The sequence below is a fragment of the Syngnathoides biaculeatus genome, chromosome 17 (assembly GCF_019802595.1).
Source record: "Syngnathoides biaculeatus isolate LvHL_M chromosome 17, ASM1980259v1, whole genome shotgun sequence".
In the NCBI taxonomy this organism is placed as follows: domain Eukaryota; kingdom Metazoa; phylum Chordata; class Actinopteri; order Syngnathiformes; family Syngnathidae; genus Syngnathoides; species Syngnathoides biaculeatus.
This window is the reverse complement of record NC_084656.1, coordinates 16,160,402-16,182,390: the sequence shown is the minus strand read 5'-3', so window position 1 is coordinate 16,182,390 and position 21,989 is coordinate 16,160,402. Positions and strand designations below refer to the sequence as shown.

Below are 21,989 nucleotides of genomic sequence, written 5' to 3'. Positions count from 1 at the left end.
AGCCTTTCACAACTAAACCTGCTAGGGTCCATTTTCGTCATAGTTTATTAATTCATCATTATTACAGTCTTAAAACTCAGTTTAAGATTTTTATTTTACCCCTCTCAAACAGAAATATCCATTGCGTTCATTTAATTTATATGCAAAGCGTGAACAGGTCCCTACATGTTGTCATTCATACTAACTTGGTGGTGAACTTTGAGAACCCGGGAAAATTCGAGAAGAACGTTTTAATTTAGTCCAACATTTTTCACATTATGTAATTAGAAATGGATTGGGAATTGCAGCACTGTACATTATAAAATAGTTATAATTAATTAATTCAATCAATTAATCAATTTATTTACCTGTTGACTCAATATATTTCTTCAGTTTTTTGCACCGAACACTGAAATTGCAATAATAATTATAGTAGTACTATTTTATGAATACTAGGGCCCCGCCCCCAACAGTTTGTACCAATCAGAATTTTCTAATGGCACGTTTATCCTCTCTTGATTGGTGCGTGTCAATGAGTTCTCGAGGTCACGTTTATGAACCAGCTCAATGCGTAGTTGCGTTGATCTTGATTTTTTTTAAAAAATATTTTTAATCTCAAATTATAGTGCGTAAAAGGGCACAATTAACCTAAAACGTCTGATATATGTTTACGTGATTTATTATTCTTAAGAAGTTAAAGTGTGAGTAACGGAGGTGTCCACCATGTGCCGAGTACCTGCGGACGTGTGGCTGTCGTGTTCGTATGTATAAAATATTGCGCACCCTTATGTATTTTATGTTTGTGTCGTGAGCCCCACGTCGGTTCTTTATTGACGAGGGCAAGGGGAGTCTCAGTGAATCCGAGGTAACCCGAACGCGGCGTCAAAAGAGCCGGACTGTCGCCATGGTAACTGGGCTCTGAACGGAGGGCAGTGGACGTTTGCCGATTACAATTGCACCAAAGCGTTATATTTATATTTTATTGACGAGGATTTATTGTAATTCGGGCATTTTTGTGTGTGTGGTGACAATGTTGGCGCGGAAACTAACGCTGCTACTCTGACGAAGTTGTCGCTAACCTTGCTAACGACGAGGGGCTTAGCTAACCTCAGCTAAGTGGATGAAGCACGGCTATGTCCGGTAGTCAGCTCCCGCCGGTGCGCCACCTGCCACAGTGGAGCCGAGTCGGGCGTCTCGGGGTGCCGTGCTCGCCTCGACGTTTACCGGCCAACCGATTGCAGCCGCTGCCCGTCCCCCCCGCGGGGGAGCGAGAGGTGCCGAGGGCGACGACGGGGTCGGCCCACGGCGACGCCGACCCCCGCGTCGCCTCGCTGCAGAGGAATATCGAGTTCCTGCAGTACCAGCACAAAGAAACTCTGCAGAAACTTCACCAAGAAGTGGACTTTCTCAGAAGGGAGAACAAAGGTGAGCGCTTATCTTGCCAAGTGCAATAAATGTCACTCTTCAACGCGTTGGCAACGGTAGCGCTGATACTTGGAGGTGTTGATGTCTTAAACATGTTTTGATAGCATAAAAGGGTTAGGTTTGGTTTTGATCTAAAAATCCCAAAACGTGCATTAATTGGAGACACTAAATTGCCCATAGGTGTGATTGTGACTGTTGCCTGCCTCTATGTACCCTGAGATTGGTTGGCAACCAGTTCAGGGTGTACCCGGTCTCCTGCCTGATGACAGCTGGGATAGACTCCAGCAGTCCCGTGGCCCTCGTGAGGATAAGCTGCTCAGAAAATGGATGGTTGGACATCAAATGAGGCCTCAAAATAACAGAAAATCGAGATTTTTGCTCTGGTCCTTGATGCACTGAAACCAAACCCAGCTCAAATGCCAACAGATGACATCAAATACCCCTTCTCGCACTTGGAAAATGGCTGCCACTTTGTCTATCTGATTTTTTTATGGCTACAAATAACTACGTTCGAACTGTGACAATATGTCCGCTTAAAGCCTTCAGTGACTAGAATATGTCACACTGGGCTGGCACCGGGCTTTTCCACATCGTGACGACAAGGTGTTTATCGAGACCCCTGTCCACAAGCCAGCTGTAATGTCAGACTTGAATAAATAGTTACAAAAATATTGTGCTGTCATGCCAGCCTGAAGGCCGTGTCCGCTGGATGGCTTTTTTTAAAAACTAAATAAATAACGCCGCCATTTTCTATCATGACTTGCGTGGACTCATGCCCAACAACGAGGCGCTCTACAGTAAAGTGGCCGCACTAGCAGACCATTTGAAAGGAAGATGTATTTTTGGGATGTAGGATTAGCTAGTTAACTAGCTAATTGCATGACAATTGGACTGGGCTGATTGACGAACATGATTTTTGATTAACGGCCTCCGCCACCTGGAAGCTCAGCTTGTGGCCGCTGCCGCTTCGACCGAAGCTTGGCTAAAGGCTTTCCCGGACGTCGAAGCTCAGCTCGCGGCCCACCGCCGGAGCTCGTGGCCCAACTTCAGTGGCGGCGGAGGCCTTTAGCCTAGCTTCAGCATCCGGGCTAATAGCCTCCGCTGCCTGAAAGCTCAGCTCGCAGCCACCGCCGGATCTCGCTCGTCAGACTCCGCATCATTCCCGTCCGAAGAACCATCCGCGACTGCCAGCTCAGCTTTTTTTTTTTTTTTTTTTTTTTTTTTTTTTTTTAAATAAACTCTTTTATGTCGCGCGTAGCCATCTGAATATTCAGACACAGGGTCATTCCGCCCGAAGAACCATCCGAATATTCAATATTAATTACAGGCACAGGTTCAAATCTGTATGGAAGTATTCCTCCATCTTCCCGATCAACGGATACTTCTATTTCTTCATCAGATGAGGATAAATCCGAGAAATCAGCACTGGGTATAATGGTGTCCCATGTAATCCAGCGTTTGGAACGGCACGGTACACGTCACATACGCCCACGTAGATCATGTGACCCATGCAAATTCATAATTGTCGATTTAAAAATCTCAAAACATGATTAAATGAGAGGACTTAATATCACATTGTCAAAATAGGGTACATATTACAAGACCTATTCGATACACTGTTCTTGCAAAGAACTGGATTTCCCCTATAAGTACAACAATCAGTACTTCTATTTTTAAACCTGTTTTTTTAAGTATACGCAGTGTCAGCACGTTTGGCACCTCTGCTCCAATTCGGTTGCGCTTTACAATACTAATAAAGGATGTTCTGATAATATGACGGAGGGAAAAAATGCAATCTCAGTATGTTGGTCGCATAGCAACGCCACAGATTTAACTGCGTTAAACGGAAGATAAGCTGTTTCGCTCTCGTAGGAGGATGTCAAGCCGGTGTCACTTTACTCAATGATAGTTTTCCCGTAATGAACCATGATCTGTTTTTTTTTTTTATGTTGCAGAGTTGAAGTATAAGATGATTATGGAAGCTCCCAAGCTAAGTAGAAAAGGTAAGATTTACACAGCAAATTCAAATATGGCTACAAAACTACAGCGTTCAATTTTTGTGGTTGTGTGACCCAAGTAAATCTTTTGTTAAAAGATTTATTATGAAAACGTGTCTGGGCGAGTCATTTTTTCCCCACTATTACATAGCAGATGGGCTCATTGACATAATAACCACTTTTCCACTCTTCTAGTTCTGAAACATACCCAAGTGGGTGTTGGACCTGCTGTTCGGGGAAGAGAACCCCCACAGAACCAAATGCTAAGGTGAATATCTGACCAAGATTAATTTCAGCTAAATAATAGCAATAGAATTATACTTTTAACGGCACCTATTTTATTAGTGATTTATAAGACTATTCCTCAAAAGTTAAACGTTACTTAAAACATACTCATTTCATAAAGGCTTTAAATTGGTGATACAGTGATGCCTCGGTTCTCGACCACAATCCGTTCCAGAAAACGGTTTAAGTGATTTGTTCAAAAACCAAATCAATGTTTCCCATTACAATGAATGGAAAAAGAAATCATGCGTTCCAAGCCTAAAATAATTGGGCTTTTTAAAAGTTTTTTTTAAATAGCTTTTCCTGATAATAAACTCCATAGTAGAACTAGATGTATAGTTTAAATATTTTATATAATAAAATAATTTAAGAAATATATTTATTTTTTGCTTAAAATGTGTGCTTTAGTAGTAGAGTGCGCTAGGCTGGGAGTGCATTGCCGTATCTGTAGAGACTCGGCCCCCAGGCTTTGTAAAGTTTTTTTTTTTTTTTTATTATTATTAACAAAAGTGCACAATAACTTTAAACAAGCAACTTGCCTTCTTTGAAGTGATGATTGGGGGTAAATACGGTAGTCGTCCATAAGAAGAAAAACAACAGTCACTACCGGGACACGTCTGTGTACAGAGGCTGCGTTATACAGAAAAACAAAAGTGCACCGGTTGCACCGTGCGCGTCATATCATTTCCGGGGTTTTTTTCGGGGGGCGTTCGAATTGACAATAACAAAATGTGTCTTGGGTGGGTCAGCTGCTTGCACCGCGCACAATGCTATTTCCGGCCTTCGTTGGGGGCGTTCGAGTACCGATTTTCGTTCGAAAACAGAAACCAAAAACTCTTGAAATTTTCATTCGAAAACCGATTTGTTCGAAAACGGGGACGTTCGAGAACCGAGGCTTTACTGTATCTTGAAGCTGTAATACATTAATTACTTTTTTTTCCCAATGAGAAAAATTTTTGAAAGTATAACTTGTACAGAAAATGGATGGATGTGTTAAGACATTCTCTCTTTTTGTCAGTAATGCATTAATGTGAATGTCATGTCCGGTTTGTGGGTTAGAAGCATGGGAGACTGTGTGGAGATTCTTGGACCCGTCAGGCCAAATCGCAAGTCAGAGCCGGTGGGGGGCCCGGTCAACTCACTGCAGCCCCTGCAAGTCCACAACGCTTCGTCTCATCCGCCACGCGCGTCCACGCTGCGGGACTGTGAGCTTATCATCCGCCAACTGTACAATACCAACAGTTTACAGTCTCAGGAAGTGAGTGTCACAGTTCGAAGCGTTCGCCGTCCGTTTTGTGTCCCAAGTCGCACCAAACACGTCTGCGTCTTCTAGATTGTACGCTACAAGGAGTTGCTGAGTGATATTGTGCTCAACAAGAGAATCACCCCAGAAAACTACAATTTGACCAAAGCCTACCTTGTGGATGATATCTGGTAAAGTATCGGCGGACATTCTTGTCATCTGCTACATTGAAATGGCAAGTAAATTTTTTTTTTTAAACGAGAAATTTTCATTTTGCAGCAAATCCTCTGACAACACGTTTCCAAAACTGGATCTGCAAACAGGAAAAATGTATGTAAATACCTCCCTACCTCCCTGTGTGTCATGTTTTACTACAAAATAAGTGGACTATTCAACCTGTATAATTCAGTGGGAAAACACATTTATCCAACCATCCATTTTCTGAGCCGCTTATCCTCACAAGGGTAGTGCTGGAGCCAATTCCAGGTGTCATCGGGCAGGAGGCGGGGTACAGTATTTCCTATTGTTTGATGTCACTGGTCTGTATTTGACACAAAAGGTTCTACTGTACCTTTCCCTATTCAGGGATGAAAGAAAATCCACCCGCTCTGCTGCTTAAAAATACTTCTGCGGACATTAAAATGCATTTGTCCACCGTCAGGCACTATTTTAGTCGACCAGAAGCCTGAAAAAGAAGCAGCAACTGCTTTGCTCATACGGTGCCATGATTAAGTACCGACCTGCAGAGCGCACCTGGTTACAATCCTCCACCGAGTACATTTGGAAAGGAAATACCATTTGGTACAAACATACGCCATAGCTGTGTAAAAGCCGCAAGTGCCCACATTGAAACACGAGATATTTACAAAAAAGATGGTACAAAGAAAGAGTTTAACGCTATTGCTAATGCTAACAAGGCTGGTTAAAATAAAACTTACTGATAAATATCACTGAGACACACCAGTAACACAGGAGCAACATGCTAGCACAGCGCTAACACTAGCACAGCGCTAACAGGGCTGGTAAAAGTCACTTCCTCAGCACATATATTCCACCGGTCTCATTTTTACCTTTTCTCGAGTGCGCCCTTGCGGCCGTCAGAAAAAATGCACAAATTAGCCACATCACCGCGTAAACCGCAGGGTTGAAAGCCTGTGGGGAAAAAAAGTCGCAGCTTGTAGGTCGGAAATTACGGTAGTTCACTTTCCTTCATAAAATAACAATTCAAAAACTTTGATTTTGCCTCTACTTGGATTATATTTGATTGCTATTTACATGTTTGAAACATTACATTTAATCAACCTGAGAAAGATTTTTAAAATCTAGTCTAGCACGGTTGAGTTCCACAAAGTCTAAAAATGGACCGGTTCGAGTTTTCAAGGACCTAGTCATGAAAGGACAGACGTGCTATTTATTAAATACAGTACCTGAATGTGCGTGAATTATTCCTTGAATCGTGCAACTGTCTAGATCGCACAGCAGATGTTTTTTCACGACGACACGTCTCCTCCTGCCAGGCCCGGCGTGACCTTGCCAGCGCTCTCGCAGAGCCTCAGCTCCTCTGTGGCAGAGCGCCAAAGGAGTCGTCGTGCTTTGCACAGAGGCCATGTCAAGGCTACAGTGCGGTGAGAAGATCCGGATTAGCGGCCCCCTTCAGGACAGCCGTAGTCTTTTTATTTGTTTTCACTGGAAAAGCTAAGTCACTCGCGACTGAATGTAGTCTGGAATTATGTTTCCAGCAGCAGACTGTTTCAGGTATTTATGATTCGTAGTGTTGGGATGTCCCAAAGGATTGCATTCATGGACAAAAGTGTTGGGACATCAAACACTTACTCCGCTACGGTTTGGGCGAGCCATTTTAGCGCTACTGTCATACAAATTTTCTGACTGACTGCCTTTATTCGGAAACTGACTGACTTGAGCTTCAGACCTCAGGGCCACTTAATCCAACGCTGGTGAGGGATCAAATGTTCTTCTGCATAAATGGACAAAAATTCCTCAATTTACACCAAATTCTTGGGAGAAAGTCTGCCCAGAAGAGTGGAGCCTACTCCTACCCCCCCACCCCCCCTCATGCCAGGTGTCCCAATACTTCTGTCCACATTCTGTACCTCTGCTATTTTTATGACAAGTAGCGTCTCAAATCCATCTCTATGGCCGAACTTGTGAAGTTGTGTTTTTATTAAAGATGTGTTTTTCCGACTTTTGTCCAATCTTTTAGCTAAATATAGCTACTTTACAACATGAATCCTGTGGAAGTTGACATTCAACGAATGTTCACAATTGTGCCAGTGTGCTTCAATTCCCGGATTTACCGGTATGTTGTAGGCCCAATTGTAAGACACCGCTTACACCACAATCCGTTCCAGAAAATGGTTTGAAAAGTGAATTGTTCGAAAACCGAATCGATGTTTCCAATTACAATGAATGGAAAAAGAAATAATGCGTTCCAAGCCTAAAAAATTGGTTTTTTAAAGCATCTGTTTTAGCTTTTCCTGATAATGAACTGCATACTAGAAATACATGTATAGTTTAAATACTTTATCTAATAAAATAATTTAAGAAATGTATTTATTTTTTGCTTATGTATGCTTTAGTAGTAGAGTACGCTAGGCTGGGAGTGCACTGTCGTATCCGTAGCGACTCGGCCCCCAGCCTTATCAACTTTTGTTATTAACAAAAGTGCAGCATAACATTAAACAAACAATAATGGGGGGCCATTTCTTTGGAGCCATGATTGTGGGTTAATAAGAGATGAGAATGAGATGAGAAGAAAAACAACAGTCACTAATGGGACATGTCTGTGTACAGAGTCTGCGTTATACAGAGTAACACAAGTGCACTGGTTGCCCCGCACGCGTTATGTCATTTACATTTTTTTTTTCGGAGGGCGTTCGAATAGAATAGTATAGTAATAGAATAATAGAACGGATCGTGGGTGGGTTAGCTGGTCTAGCCATGCGCAATATGTTATTTCTGGGTTTTGTCGGGGGCGTTTGAGTACCGATTTTCGGTCGAAAACAAGCAAAAAAATCTCGAAATTTTCATTCGAAAACCGATTTGTTTGAAAACGGGGACGTTCGAAAACCTAGGCTTGACTAACTCAAGCGTAAACACTGGCCAGTCGCAACACAAAAGTACACAATAATAGTTTAATAGAGGTTTTGTGTTTAGTTGGCCTGGACTGCCTCTTCCCCTCATTTATTTAAAAAAAAAAAAGTGACATCTATATGGAGAAACCACTTTATTTATCCTTGATTTGATAGTGACCAAACTTTTAGCTGAGTGTTCTCAGCACCCCCCTGATCCATTTAGTCATTAAGTTAATGCTATGTAAAATCCATTTGTTACCTCGTGTATAAAATGTGCTATATAAAGTCATGTTTTACTGTTACTAATGTTCGTATGAATGTGCCCTTAGCAGGCAGACTTGAGCTATTTAGCGCAGCGCTATTGACATGCACAAAGCGTTGCATTGCTGAGAAGTGCCCTGTGGCAGCTGCAGCCACAAAGGGAAACGATGACTGAAACCTCGAAACCAGAGAAACCGTGTTGTTTTTTTTTAATCGCTCAAGTTAGATGGCCTGTCGCGCTAACTCACTGTTACCTAATGTTTTCTTTTCATTGCTTTTTCTTTTTATTGAGGTTCCTTTAGAAAATAAACACCCCCTTTCTGCAGAAATGCTTCATTTCAAGCATTTTCGTTTGCAGATCTGCTAGGATTTCACATCTTTACGCCAAATGTCCACCATCTTTTTGTTGATTGTAATTTATTTTCACTATAGCTGAACTTGGATTTCTAAACAATATGTAATGCCGCTAAATATTGCCTCAAATGGAATTGGATGGAAAAAAGAAATAGAATGCTGTGAAATGTAGTGGTCATAGATGAGAATATAATAATCTCTGGATACAACGCAAATATTATCCATTCTTATTATTCGTACATTCACATGGCATTAGAGGAATTTAATTTTTTTAATCAAAATTGACAACCTCCACTTTTAAGATTTATATGGAAACTTTGTAAAAAGTATTCGTAGCCCTTGAAGTTGTTCACCTTTTGTGACGCTATAATCACAAACTTTCTTGTATTTTGTTTAGATTTTACATTATATACCAACACAAAGTTGCACATAATGTGACGTGGAATGGAAATAATAGAGTTTGGAAATAAAGTATGGTCCACCTGCATACCTACTAAGACTCTGGATGAGCTACAGAAATCCAACAGCTCAGCTGGGAGATTCTGTCCACAGGACAACTGTAAATTGGACTCTACAGCCATTTTCCGCCCTTCCATAATACTTAGAAACTATTTCATTTAACGGCCTTTCCCATGACATGAAAATATTTTATAGGGAGAGCTGAAGATCAACCACCGTTTTTTACTCATTCATCCAATTTTCAATGTATGACTGCAACAGGGTAAACGTCACCGCCGTGTCATGGCAACCTGGTTGACGCCAGCTGACACCGGCCGAGGGTGAGGGGCCAAGTCCGACTGCGTCACTCGCCCACCCTCTCACTTCTCCCCTCTCCTCTCCTTCCTTCCTCCGTCTTTTTCCTCCCCCTCCGGGCGTCTGTGACGTGCACTTCGAAAGTGGGACCTGCCCTCCCGTCGCCATTTTTTTTTTTTTTTTTTTTAAAGTCGTACTCGCACTCCTCGGCGGCTGTGTGGAGGGGCGACGGGCGGTGTGGAGAGCCAAGTGCTACGGGGAAACGACGCGGAGGAATATCAGCGACGTGCCTGACATGCACGCGCCGAGCCGCCGTTGTGTAAGAATCTCCTCTCGTGTGGCGGGCCGCCATCTTTCTCCTTCGCCGCCTCCAAAGTCCGCTGCGACTCGACAACGGGGGCTCCGAGTAGGCCTTTCCGCGACGCGTGTGCCGAGGAGCTTCTGCTAAGTCATTTCCACCCCGCGGCGACGTCGAGCCGACATGAGGAATTATCGGACGAACAACTGAGCCCCCCCTTCTTCTCAGCAACCCTCCACCGCGTCGTCGTCGCCCTCTTCTCAGAACCGACACAGACCGGAGGAGCTAAATTACGAGGCGAGAATCCTCGGCGTCTTCTCGGAAGGAGCAAACAAAAGAGGAAGCTTCATCGATTTTTTTTTTTTTTTGTGTGCTCAGTTCATGTTTATCTGTCTTAAGTTATTTTTTCCTCCTCGGACCGAGCCCAGTATGGTCCGAAGTTGGCTCGGAGCTACCTGTATGTGAGCACGCCAGGTAGTTTTCTGGGCTGCTTTCTGGAGCAAGACGACCTGCCCTGCAATCTATAAATTGCAGTGATTAACTCCCTGTTTTTATTTTATATTTTTTAAACAAAACCCAGGTAGTATCTTTCTCTCCTGTAGACTAACTTTAACTTATTTTAAAACAGAGATGTCCACTGCTCGCTTTGACTCATCTGATCGCTCGGCCTGGTATTTTGGACCCGTGTCCCGCCTCGAGGCACAGAATAGGTTACAAGGACAGAGACATGGCATGTTCCTGGTTCGAGACTCGTCCACCTGCCCGGGGGACTACGTCCTGTCGGTTTCCGAGAACTCCAAAGTGTCTCACTATATCATCAACTCTTTGCCCAGCAAGAGGTTTAAGATCGGGGACCAGGAGTTTGAGCACCTGGCTGCCCTTTTGGAGTTCTACAAAATTCACTACCTGGACACGACCACGCTGATAGAACCGGCTCCCAGGTAAGTAGAATCACGACGTGCACGCTGCCGCGTAAGATTGCCTGCAGATCAACATTATCTAGGTTGGCTATTTTTATCAGAAGTAACCTACTTTCAGTCAGACTGCAGACTCTTATGTCATGAAGGATCAAGACGGATCTGAAAATGGTGAACATGGCTGCACTAGAACTGCACGTGGTTCTGCAAAAATTAATGGAAATCTAATCATAGAGACATTTCCCCACCTGAAAGGTCATACAATTTGTAAACAAGCCCAAAACGTTTATTTATGAAACCGCAGCATCTGTGCATGTGATTTGTTTATAAGCCTTTCAAATTGTGTTATTTTAAGACAACTTACCTAGTAGTAAACTAATTGATCCCACTATCAGAGATAGTGAAACTAAAACCATTCACACATGGCACAAAGCTCAACATAGAGTACTGCTTTTTGCAAGAAGTTCCCGTTTTCACGTGATTTTAAATTTCCTCTTTGGCGTCAATGATTATACTGTGCCAAGCCTCACGCGTTGAACAATATGTTAGCCCGTCTTTGTCAGCCATATCCAAATTCTGACAAATCATCATGGACGAAAAATTGTATTGGCTTTTCCATCTTGATATATTTTCAAGTACTTATGTGGGACAATCCAGATATCTGCTTGGGGATGTCAGGTTACGTGATTCAAGGTTACTAATGGCACTCAACTGATCATTTCCGTGCGCAACAGGACATTTTCAGTTTGTGCTGTACTTGGTTTTACATTCATGACCTGTTAAGAAAGTTGTAATTCTAGGGCTGTGCAGTGTGGCCCAAAATCCACATCAATTGAATCCCTTCCGTAGATCAAATTGATCCAGTTTACTGCAGATACCGCAGATTCCTTGTACGGCCACGCTACTCTGAGAACACCCGATCTCGTCAGATCTTGGAAGCTAAGCGGGTTTGGCCCTGGTTAGTACTTGGATGGGAGATCGCCTGGTAATACCAGGTGCTGTAAGCTTCTCTCTCCGGCTAAAATGCAGAGGGGTTGCGTCAGGAAGGGCATCCGGCGTAAAAACTGTGCCAAACAAATATGCGTTCTTCTGAAATGACATGCTGTGGCGACCCCTAACGGGACAAGCCGAAAGGAAAAGAAGAAAATCACAGGTTCATTGTGGCTGTCTGCAGTTCAACTGATGTCCCCGTCCTTTGTCTTATCTCCCAGGTACCCAAGCACAGTGAGCGGTCCGATCCAGCCCATGGGCGGCCAAGAGGAGAACCTGGAGTATGTTCGGACTCTGTATGACTTCACTGGGAGCGACGCGGAGGACCTCCCCTTCAAGAAGGGCGAGATTCTCATCATCCTCGAGAAGCCCGAGGAGCAGTGGTGGAGCGCCAAGAGCAAAGACGGCCGCGTCGGCATGATCCCCGTTCCCTACGTGGAGAAATTGGTACGACCCTCGCCCCACCCTGGTCAGCCGACACTGGGATCCCGCAACTCCAACAGCTACGGCATACCCGAGCCCTCGCACGCCCTAGTCCACGCCTACGCCCAGCCGCAGACCCCGTCGCCGCTGCCGCCGGGCACTCCCGGAGCTGTCAACACGCCGCTGCCGTCGTTGCAGAACGGACCTGTCATGGCTAAAGCCATCCAGAAACGAGTGCCCTGCGCCTATGACAAAACGGCTCTTGCTTTGGAGGTAACAGAATGTACAATTTCTATCCGTTGCAATATCGTGCACACTATTGACAATAGTCACTTCATGGCTAAATCTGAGATTAAATGGAAGTAGGAATACCAGCAGCAATATTAAAATCGACAAATAAACACATGTAACAAGTGTGTTGTTAGTTTGCATTAGGAGAAATCAGGGAATGAGGTGATGTCAGAAAAGTTCCTGGACTAGTGTCAAAAAGATAAATTTCAGTCTCAGACTGCAAACTCTGACTTTGAGCCTCATTATCGTCCAGCATGTCTACAAAGACTTGCCATTTGCTTCATTTCGTGCACAAGAACAAGCGAGAGTTGTGGCAGGACAACTCATGATTGCTTCACCATGACATCAGTCTTGGAACCTTTCTGACAGCTCCTACACGCATTATACTCCAGTGGCCTTTATGAACATTGACATTTATATTTGACTCTTGAGATTTCAAGTAAAAGACCAAAAAGGCGCTTAGATTAGTACAGACCTCCACACTGGCTGAAAAATTATACTTTTGATCGTCAGAAAATGGTCTCGAGGCCCCATGGCTCAGTGGTTAGAGCATTGGTGTGGTTAACCAGGTGTCATGAGTTCGTATCTCACTGGGGCCTCGACTACCCGAGAGGGTTGCGTCAGGAAGGGCATCCGGTGTAAAAACTGTGCCAAACAATATGAGCATTCATCTGAGAATGGGCCAAGACGAAAGAAAGTTACTATCATCACAAAATGATCTGGATTAAGATCAGAATTGCATATGGAATAATAAATTAATTGATTGGTGAGAATTTGTGTGCGGAATTGATTCGATTCCATTGTGTTTTGAAGAAATGCTCTGCTGGCTAGAGAAGCGGAACGTGACATTGAGTATAAGAATTTGAGCTATATTCATGCAAGCCTCTACGACACAAGTCGGCGCACCACTGAACAAAAATTCATTTTCCCACATAGTTAATCAAGGAAATTTAGCCAAAACTCCATTGCTTGCCACAATAAAACAATACCACGTTTTGAGTACAAGTACTCCTGCTCAGTTTAGCAAATATATCTTACCGCCACGAAAGGCTAAATGTACTTGATGCAAGCTGTTTATTAGTCACGCACCAAAGTATCATACATTATTTAGCCTCAATGGCAAACTTTCACGGTTGTCAGCGTTATAACAGTCAACAGGAATGTGAAAAAATGTAATCCACGTCCCCTTTTGCATATTACAAATTAGAAGGAAAAAAATACACACTAACCCGGATGAGTTTTCTTGTATGCAACACCCCACGAATTGCAAAAGTGATGAGTCAGACGACGTAAATATTTGAATTCCTCGTCATGCCCGCTTGTTGAGTGTCACAGGAGAGGATTCATAACTTTTCAGAGCGACTTCCACTGCCGCTTACATGTTGAAACTTGCTATGTAATGCATAATGTGCACATATTGCATGCATAGTGGCTGCAAGGCGCTCCACGGCGGTCGCCAACGCCTCGGTCTGCAGCGTGTACTGGGATCCGTTTATAAATTAGCCCGATGCTGTAGAATATTGGATATATAATGTTTACGAGCAATCTGTCAGGTTGATACTCTGAATAGTTTTGTGTTTGGGGGGGGAAAAAGGATGTACTCCCCACGCCTGGTCAGAAATGGGGTCTTTGATTTGAGGGTAATGATGCAATTGCAAGGATAATTAACTGGCCCTGCAAATAGATGCTAATGGGAAATGATCACTTCATTTGGAATTCGGGTGACAGAGGCACTTTTTGGAGGAGTTTGTGGAATCATTTTGTGGCTATCAAGGAGCCATAGTTGCAACTTGCTAATGACAAAGATAAAACGTTGTTGGAGTTCATCAGTCAGTGAAGTTTCTGCATCTACTTGACGGTGTGTTAAAAGAATTTTATCACCCTTCTCTTCTCACTTAAGGGGTGCTAAACAAAACGTTTTAAAGCAAGAATATGTTGCATGTGCCACAAGTATTTTTTTCAGGCAATACCAAGTGGGAATAGATTAATTTGAGTAAGCCTATAAACTTAAAAATGAATCACTGTGATGCCACAAAGGTATGTGCGTGCCAATTTATTTTCTTCCATTAAATATCTTTGTCGGCTAGCTCTTCTTTTTTTAAATTTTTTTTTATTTATTGTGCCTCTATGACCTATGAAGAACAGTTTGGAAAGATGACATTGCCACAATTGTTTGCCTTTAGGAAGTGTTAAGGGCTTTTTGTCATGTTGGAATTTGGATTTTTTTCCTTTTGTAGTTTCTTTAAAAAAGCAATTAACTTCGATTTTTGCGGTGGACGTGCTATGATATACTGTATGATCCCAATGTAAGGGATTATACCAACTCTAACAATGTGGTGTATGGTAACTCAAGCAAGATTATTAGTTATATTTCATTTCCAGAGAAGCAGTCATTTTGAATATGTGGGGATTCTGCCTCACAGCTACGATAAGGATCTTGTCTTTGCTATTGATTATTTGCTGTTTGTGGTTTTCTTAGTGCGATGCGGTGGCCAACTGGCCACCACGTAGCCTCCGAGGACCAAATCTGTCCTTTTCTGGGTGGGATGTCTCCAGGCACTCTGGTTTCCTCCCACATCCCATAAACATGCATGGTAAATTAATTGAAGATGCGAAATTGCCCTTCGGTGTGGATATGAGTGGGAATGGCTGGGATTTGCTGGCAACCAGTTGAGGGTGTTACCCGCAGTTAGCTGGGGTTGGCCCCAGCATACCCGTGAACCTAGTGAGGATAAGCAGTGTAGAAAATGGGTGAAAGGTTTTCTTTAAACAAAGCAGCATAATAAGATGGAACTGGCGAGTGAAACTCACATCCTCCCAAATTTGCACTCGTCGCCATTAATGAGTACAAAAAGCCAAATGCATAAATGTATTTATTTTTAAATAAGTGCTTAATAAATTAAGTAAACCACAGCTAGTAAAGAAGATACTGCACACTTAAAATACAACAAGGTTTTGACATTTTGGGTTTAGTTTTCCCTCAGTCACTCCATGACGCCACCATCATAGAAATTGATTTTATCAAATAACTCTTTAGTATTTAGTGGTGGGAATTGAGAACTGGTTCCAACTTAACGTTTTCATCTAACTGTATACCGACAATATTATCGATCGTAGTTCACGATACTTTGCACTGTCACTTTGCGTCACTGCACGTAACTGTTGACATACGCGCACAACACAAAATTCGTCGACTCGCCACCTAATAAAATTCCAGAATTGTGATGTGTTCAATCTTTTGCGTATAGTCGCTAATGCTACATCAAAGACTGTAACGTGATGCATTTGACTCGTTTTGCACCAAGTACCAATACCAGTACTGTTCGGAGGTATTTATTACTTTATATGTGCCAATATTCAATACATACGGTGTTTTAAAGGCCAGCACGCAATATAAGATATCTTGTCTAAGCCATTTTCCATGATTTTCTTGATGATTACCAAAAATATATTTAATGATATAATTAGGTTTTTGTATTCTTTAGGTAAAATGCGGCACCAGGTATTATAATGTACAAGTAATTGAAGGAACAAGGGTAGTTTAATTTATGTTCGTGACATGTACTGTATAAAGATGCATACTTTTTCTACCTACAAGCATGCACTTTTAAAATAAAATAATTCAGGCATTGATAAAATTTTTAAAAATGACTACTAGGATGAACTAATTCCATTATTACATATTTTTTAAGTTTATTGTAATGTTTTAAATGACTAAAAATGTTAGTTGTTTTGTCAGTTTTGATTCCACTGCTTTAATAAGAGCTTAAATATTTAGGTAACCCAATTTCAACCTAATTTAACCTATTAACCTCATTTTTAGCATGACTATTAATAATACAATAATTAAAAAAAAAGAATGTTGCTTTTAGGGCAGCAGGATCCAATGTAATGGTCTAACTATACCTCTTTTTATTCCTCATCCTGTTTGGCTCTGCATCCCTTTTATGCTGGAACAATTTTGCAGTCATAGTGGAGTTTTGAAGTCCTCTGTGGTTTCTTGGTATTACAGTTTACTACTGTAATTGAAGTTTATTGCAAATCAGAGTCGATCAGTCGAACAGTACAAGAGGGGGGAGCGAAACGAAGACAAAACACAAAGCGGTAATTGTAAACAGGCTGACTAAAGTAAATCATTACACATTTACAACAATGAAACGTTAAAAATGGAGGTTGCATGGGGCTAGTGAGGGAAGGACGGGGCAACGTAGGACAGGTCAAGGGCGGGAGAAGAAGCACGCGGGACACAGGTCGTGAACCCAGCTGTACAACTAAAGTGTGGTGGGATTGATTAAATGAATTTTACAACTAGAGTATAAGTGAGGGCATACACAAGCAGTTTGCGTATTCATGAGTTATTTGTCGCAATAGGTGATTATTATTGTACAGCAAGTTCTCTATACCGACACAAGGGAGAGCGCCCACACTTCGTTTTGACTTTATCAATTGGCAGAATCATATGTTAATTCCTTGAAAGTTTGTATTGTCATTTCCTTGGTGCCGTGAAGAATTCTTATCCCCATTTCCTTGAAGTCTCATTTAAGACAAAAGTACAAATGGCATTGCCTTCGAGTGCGCTTCTGTGTTCACTCTAATCCTGATGAAGACCATATGGCGCGACCAGAATGGGGTCGGGTTAGTGTCACGAACCCGTATAACCGGGAGCCCGATGTCTACTCCGTCATCTGGTAAAAACCACTTCTGATTTCTAAATGCAATCAATCATTTCTCATTTGTTTGAGCTCACACTGTTGTCTACATTTATGTTTGTTTGATAGCAGCACTAGATCATGGACCTTTTTTTTTTTTCTTGGTAAAATATGTTGCTGTAATGTTGGAAGGGAGGACACAGGGTCATAGTTGTAAGTGAAGTTTAGAAGATTAAAACAATACTTTTCATTTTAGTTTGTTAATTTGCAGAGGAGACTGCAATGTTCTTCAAAGTAACATATGACCTGCTTAATGTGTCACAATGTTTTTGAGAGCATTCAACTTTGAACATCTGTAGACAGTAGCCATTTTTTTTTAAACATGATAACAAAACACACGTAACGTGGAAACTCAACGTCTTGGAATTCTGCATAGATACGGTCCAAATATACGATGCATTGCAGTTGTCCATCATTGCAAGGGACAACCACAATAATGTACATTGTTGACAGCAGAAATCAAGACTCAAGATGTGTACCTTTGTGAATTCATAATATCAGATAGCAGCTCCTGTATTGGATTTCATTATGCACTGTGTTCTGCTGTGCAATGTTGTGCAAGATAATGCGCCATTCCACGCTGCAGAAAATTACATTGAGGCTGTGGCTGCTGTGGGTACGAAGGCAGGGAAAAACTCCTCCTCTGAAATACTTTCGAGAACCTGTGGAGCATCCTTTAAATTAAGATCGTTGAGCGTGGACTGCATTATACCTCGAAATGGCAGCTGGGGGAGGCTAATACTGGATCCTTCAAAGAAATACAGGCATATACTATCCAGAAACCTAAAAGTGTGAAAATTGTTAATGTGATAATGGAGTAGGCACTCTGTTGTTCATTTTTATGGGACGTAGCCTGAAATGTGTCAAATTTCAGAGCACACCCCCCCTCTTTTTTTTCATGTACATAACAATTTGAAAGTGTTTTTCAAATGTTGCAGCAAGACAAAATAAGTGATGTTGGTAATTTTGTTCAGTAAAAATAAGATTATTATAGTGTCATTGTAGATCAAAAACAAAAAGGCCAAGTAAGTACCGTAATTTCAGGCCTACAGAGCCCACGTGGTTATAAGCCTCACCCAGTACATTTGGGAAGGAAATACCATTTGGTACATACGTAGGCCGCAGCCGTGTAAAAGCCACATTGAAACACGAGATATTTACAAAGATAGTACACAAAGTTTAAAGCTAGCGCAGCCGCACTAACAGGGCCCGTTTAAAAAAAAAAAAAAAAAAAAAAGACATACTGGTAAAGATCACTGAGACACGCTAGCGCAGCGCTAACGGTGTGGGAGCGGTAAAAGTCACTTACTCGGCACATATATTCCACTGGTCTCACGCTTACCTTTTCCGCTCGGGTGCCCCCTTGTGGCCGTTGGGGGGGGGGGTGAACAAATTAGCCGCATCACTGCATAAGCCACAGGGTTGAAAGCGTGTGGAAAAAAAGTCGCATCTTGTAGGCCGAAAATTACGGTAAGTCATATTGATTGCACAGTATGATAAAATCAAACCTGCATTTTGCCTTTGATTTTGAACAGCGCGTTGTGCAAGTGGTCGGAACGTTGCGGCCGGTCGGTGTTTGCGTCCTGGTCCTCGTGTAACTCTGGTCCCTTTGCTCTCCTCAGGTGGGCGACTTGGTCAAGGTGACGCGGATGAACATCAACGGTCAGTGGGAGGGAGAGGTAAACGGACGCAGGGGCCTCTTCCCATTTACCCATGTGAAAATCCTAGACCCCCAGAACCCGGACGAGAGCGACTGACTGACCTGAGCAAGGGTAGACCTCCTTGCCCCCGGACCGAGCCGTACGCAAGTCCGCCCTAGTCTACCACCCAATGTCACCGTGCTTTTTCTTGCTTGGGGCTGTACCCTGTCAATGCCCCCTCCCGAACGTCCCCTCGCTGGCTCTCGATCCCTCTTCCCCCCTCTTCTTGCCACTGCTGTTGCCAACTGCTGCAAGGCTTTGACTGTTTACATCCTTGGATCGCTCCAAACTAAACGTGGACTCCCCTGACAAGCAGTGTCTGTACACCGGGTTCCGTTTGACTTCATCTCTAATGTATATTTACCACATGACATGTTTTGAGTGTGTGCATGTTGTGATTATTTGTGCAAATTGTTGGGAGGCAGGCAACGAGGCAACAACATATTTTCTCCAAGCCATCGATTCTGTCTTACCTTAATTAAGCGCATGCATGACTCCCTACGGAGTTCACGTGCATCCATCGCTAATTCCACTCTACATGATTTGTGTCATTTTTCTATGACTTGTGTCACCCGGACTCTATGTCTAGTTTGCGACGGACCGGATGTACATAGGCAGGATGTCGTCATGTGTCTCTGAGCTCAAGACGTCGTGCGTGACGTCTACATGAGTTGGAATCTGATGACACTGAGCTTTGAGACTGGACTTCCGACGCTAGCAGTGGTGGGGAACCTAGCATAGTGATGGCCCACATCCAGTTCTTGAAAAAAAATGCTCATAATATATCAAACATCTAGCATAATGGATCATGTTTTCAGAAATTTAGTGTGGTAGGGAAATGGTTCCCCACCCCTCTACGATGAACAGGTTCAGATGAAACATCCCCCAAGCCAATGAGTCCATAAATGCCTTTTTTTCAGCGAAAGATAAATACATTATTGCATTCAGTGTTGTTGTTTTTAAATATTACTCCTCCTTGTCTATTTAGGATTTTAACAAGCTTTTTATTTCCTTTTGTTCAAATGTTGGGCCCGCACAGCCGTCGATCTCGTTATGCAAGCTGCCTCGTGTCGGTTGTGGAAATGTTGATTCTGTTTTAAGTGTAGGAGCCGAGCCCCCACCCCTCCACCCCCACATCTGACATATCTGCTGTAAAAAAAAAAAAAAAAAAAAAAAAAAAAAAAAGAGAGGACAAAAAAAAAAGACCTGCCTCTGTTACCTATTTTTGGTTTGTTTTAGTTTTTTTCAAATGACTTTTTATTTGGTCGGATGAGTTGCCGTGACTGATTTTGAGTGACGCTGTTCAACAAAAGGGAAAACAAGGCCTCCTGGCCGTGGAGACACTTGTGGGCACATGCTGCTTTATGTCGTACATTTCTTATATTGTTCTTTTACAACCTCCCGGTCTTTCCACTTGATCTGATCTACTAGTTAAGCAATACACCCCCCCCCCCACCCCATCCCCCTGATCGTCAGTGACCCACCTTGAGATGAACTTGTCGTGCTTCTCGGTTGTTTTGTAATGGCATTAACAGTATTACTGTGTCCCCTGACTCTTAGGAAAGCCCGTCTTTTACTTAAGAATTAAGAATTGTGCCTTTTATTTTCTTATACCATTGACACGTGTTAATATTTCCCATGGTTAACACCTGTGCCGGTATTGACCCTTTATGTACAGAAAAAGTAAATAAAATTTACATCAACGAGTTGAAGCTTTTGTGTTCTTCTGGGTGGGACGTGGCTGCTCGTGCAATAAATCATGACAGTGATGCTTTTTTTTTTTTTTTTGTGGCTGCGCCCAGGAGAAAGGAAGCAATTAATGAATTTTAATGAAGTGCTATTAAAAGAAAGTCAGCTGACCCAGACATAGCAGATGGGAAACTTTTCAAGGGCAGCAATGTGCACGTTTGCTGTTTTCTTCTGAAGCTTGAACCAACAAGAATGGCTCACAGGACTTAAATGCAATGGCGCGTGGTGGTTGGTGGCTTTAAAGCAATGCTGGGACAGGAGTGGAGTTTAATATCCAACCTGTGTCTATTTAGAGCAACTTGAGGAGTCGTATCATTGTCACTCATAATATCTGATTGGTGGATGCTGCGTCACTCATTCAGCTAATCTTCGTTCCTCTCCTTTCCAGTGCGTGCCTCCATCGTTCTAATTGTTCCTCCACCTGCTCCCTGCTTTCACTCCCGATCACAATATCATCTCCGAGCATCTTGGTCCAAGGGGAATCCGGTCTAACCTCATCTGTGAGGCGATCCATTATTACCGCATGATATCGGTAGAAGGGTGCTCAGAGAGGATGCTGCGTCACTATGCGAAAGTGCACTCAGGCAATGTTCTGTTCAAATTTTAATCCATTATCAAGGATAAACTCATTAAGTGAAATGACATGATCTTAGTTTATTAAGCTATTGTTCATGTTACTGTAAATTGGGTTTTAGTAACAAAATTAATGCTGTATCTCAACATTTATATATTATAAACATATGATAATTTTCTATTTTGGCACAAATCATTGACACATTTGCTTTTGTGGGCCACATAAAATGATGCGTTGGGTTGAATCTAGCCCCCGGGCCTTGAGTTTGACGTCATGCAATCTTTTTTTTAACCTATATTGCTTGTCCTCATGAGTTTAAAGGTGTCCTCACAATCTTAATTTAAAACTGCATTCCTTATCCAGATCGAAAGCAAACTGGTTTTACGTGGCCCCCCAGTCTCACGAAGTTTAGCTGGTAATATTTGTGTCAAGCAACTTTTTAAAAGTATTATTAAAGTGATGTGTACTGTGCATTATACCTTTGTCACGTTATACCTGTTTTGAGGTGAAGGGCTTTAATGGCATCGAATCGATGACGCTCTCCGTCCGGTGATTGGTTGCTGCTGCCGTCACGTGACCCACTTCGATTCAAACATGTCTGACCTCTCCTCGGGGCACTTAGAATATGACTAAATGTGAGCACGGCGCAGTCGATGCGAGCCATCATAGAGTCCATTAGCACCGCGCCCTTTCCCCGTCTCTCTTCTATAGATATGTGTGTATGTATCATTTTTTTAAAAATCAGAAAACATTTCATGTTTTCCCAGTCCTTCCTCTCGCCCAAAGACAGCCAGGATAGGCTTCGCTAAAGAAAACAGATGAATATTATATCAATACAAAATTGTCATATCTGCTTAGCCATATAGTTTTTGTCATTTCAGCCAGGAGACACCGTTCAACAAATAATGAAGTTGAACCAAAATGGTGAGCTTACCTTTATATTTTTTTT

The 21,989-nt window shown here is 42.5% G+C and overlaps 2 protein-coding genes and 1 pseudogene across 3 annotated transcripts; all 3 read left to right on the top strand.

The window, feature by feature from the left end:
• The first annotated feature begins 510 nt into the window (after positions 1-510).
• Positions 511-7,131, top strand: si:ch211-222n4.2 (uncharacterized protein LOC101885505 homolog). 2 transcript variants are annotated; one of them, XM_061802176.1, is made up of 7 exons: positions 511-1,404; positions 3,360-3,407; positions 3,597-3,669; positions 4,749-4,944; positions 5,020-5,120; positions 5,209-5,259; positions 6,447-7,131. In XM_061802176.1, exons 1-7 carry the CDS (start codon positions 1,113-1,115, stop codon positions 6,556-6,558), a joined length of 873 nt encoding a protein of 290 aa, XP_061658160.1. In that variant the 5' UTR covers positions 511-1,112; the 3' UTR covers positions 6,559-7,131. The 2 variants fall into 2 exon arrangements, with proteins under 2 accessions (XP_061658160.1, XP_061658159.1); XM_061802175.1 differs by having other exon boundaries at positions 512-1,404; positions 4,746-4,944.
• A 1,703-nt stretch (positions 7,132-8,834) lies between these two features.
• On the top strand, positions 8,835-20,429 carry crkl (v-crk avian sarcoma virus CT10 oncogene homolog-like). The gene is made up of 4 exons (XM_061801729.1): positions 8,835-10,161; positions 10,316-10,628; positions 11,816-12,290; positions 18,640-20,429. Exons 2-4 carry the CDS (start codon positions 10,318-10,320, stop codon positions 18,772-18,774), a joined length of 921 nt encoding a protein of 306 aa, XP_061657713.1. The 5' UTR covers positions 8,835-10,161; positions 10,316-10,317; the 3' UTR covers positions 18,775-20,429.
• On the top strand, positions 11,493-11,611 carry LOC133491288 (5S ribosomal RNA; annotated as a pseudogene).
• Positions 20,430-21,989: the final 1,560 nt, after the last annotated feature.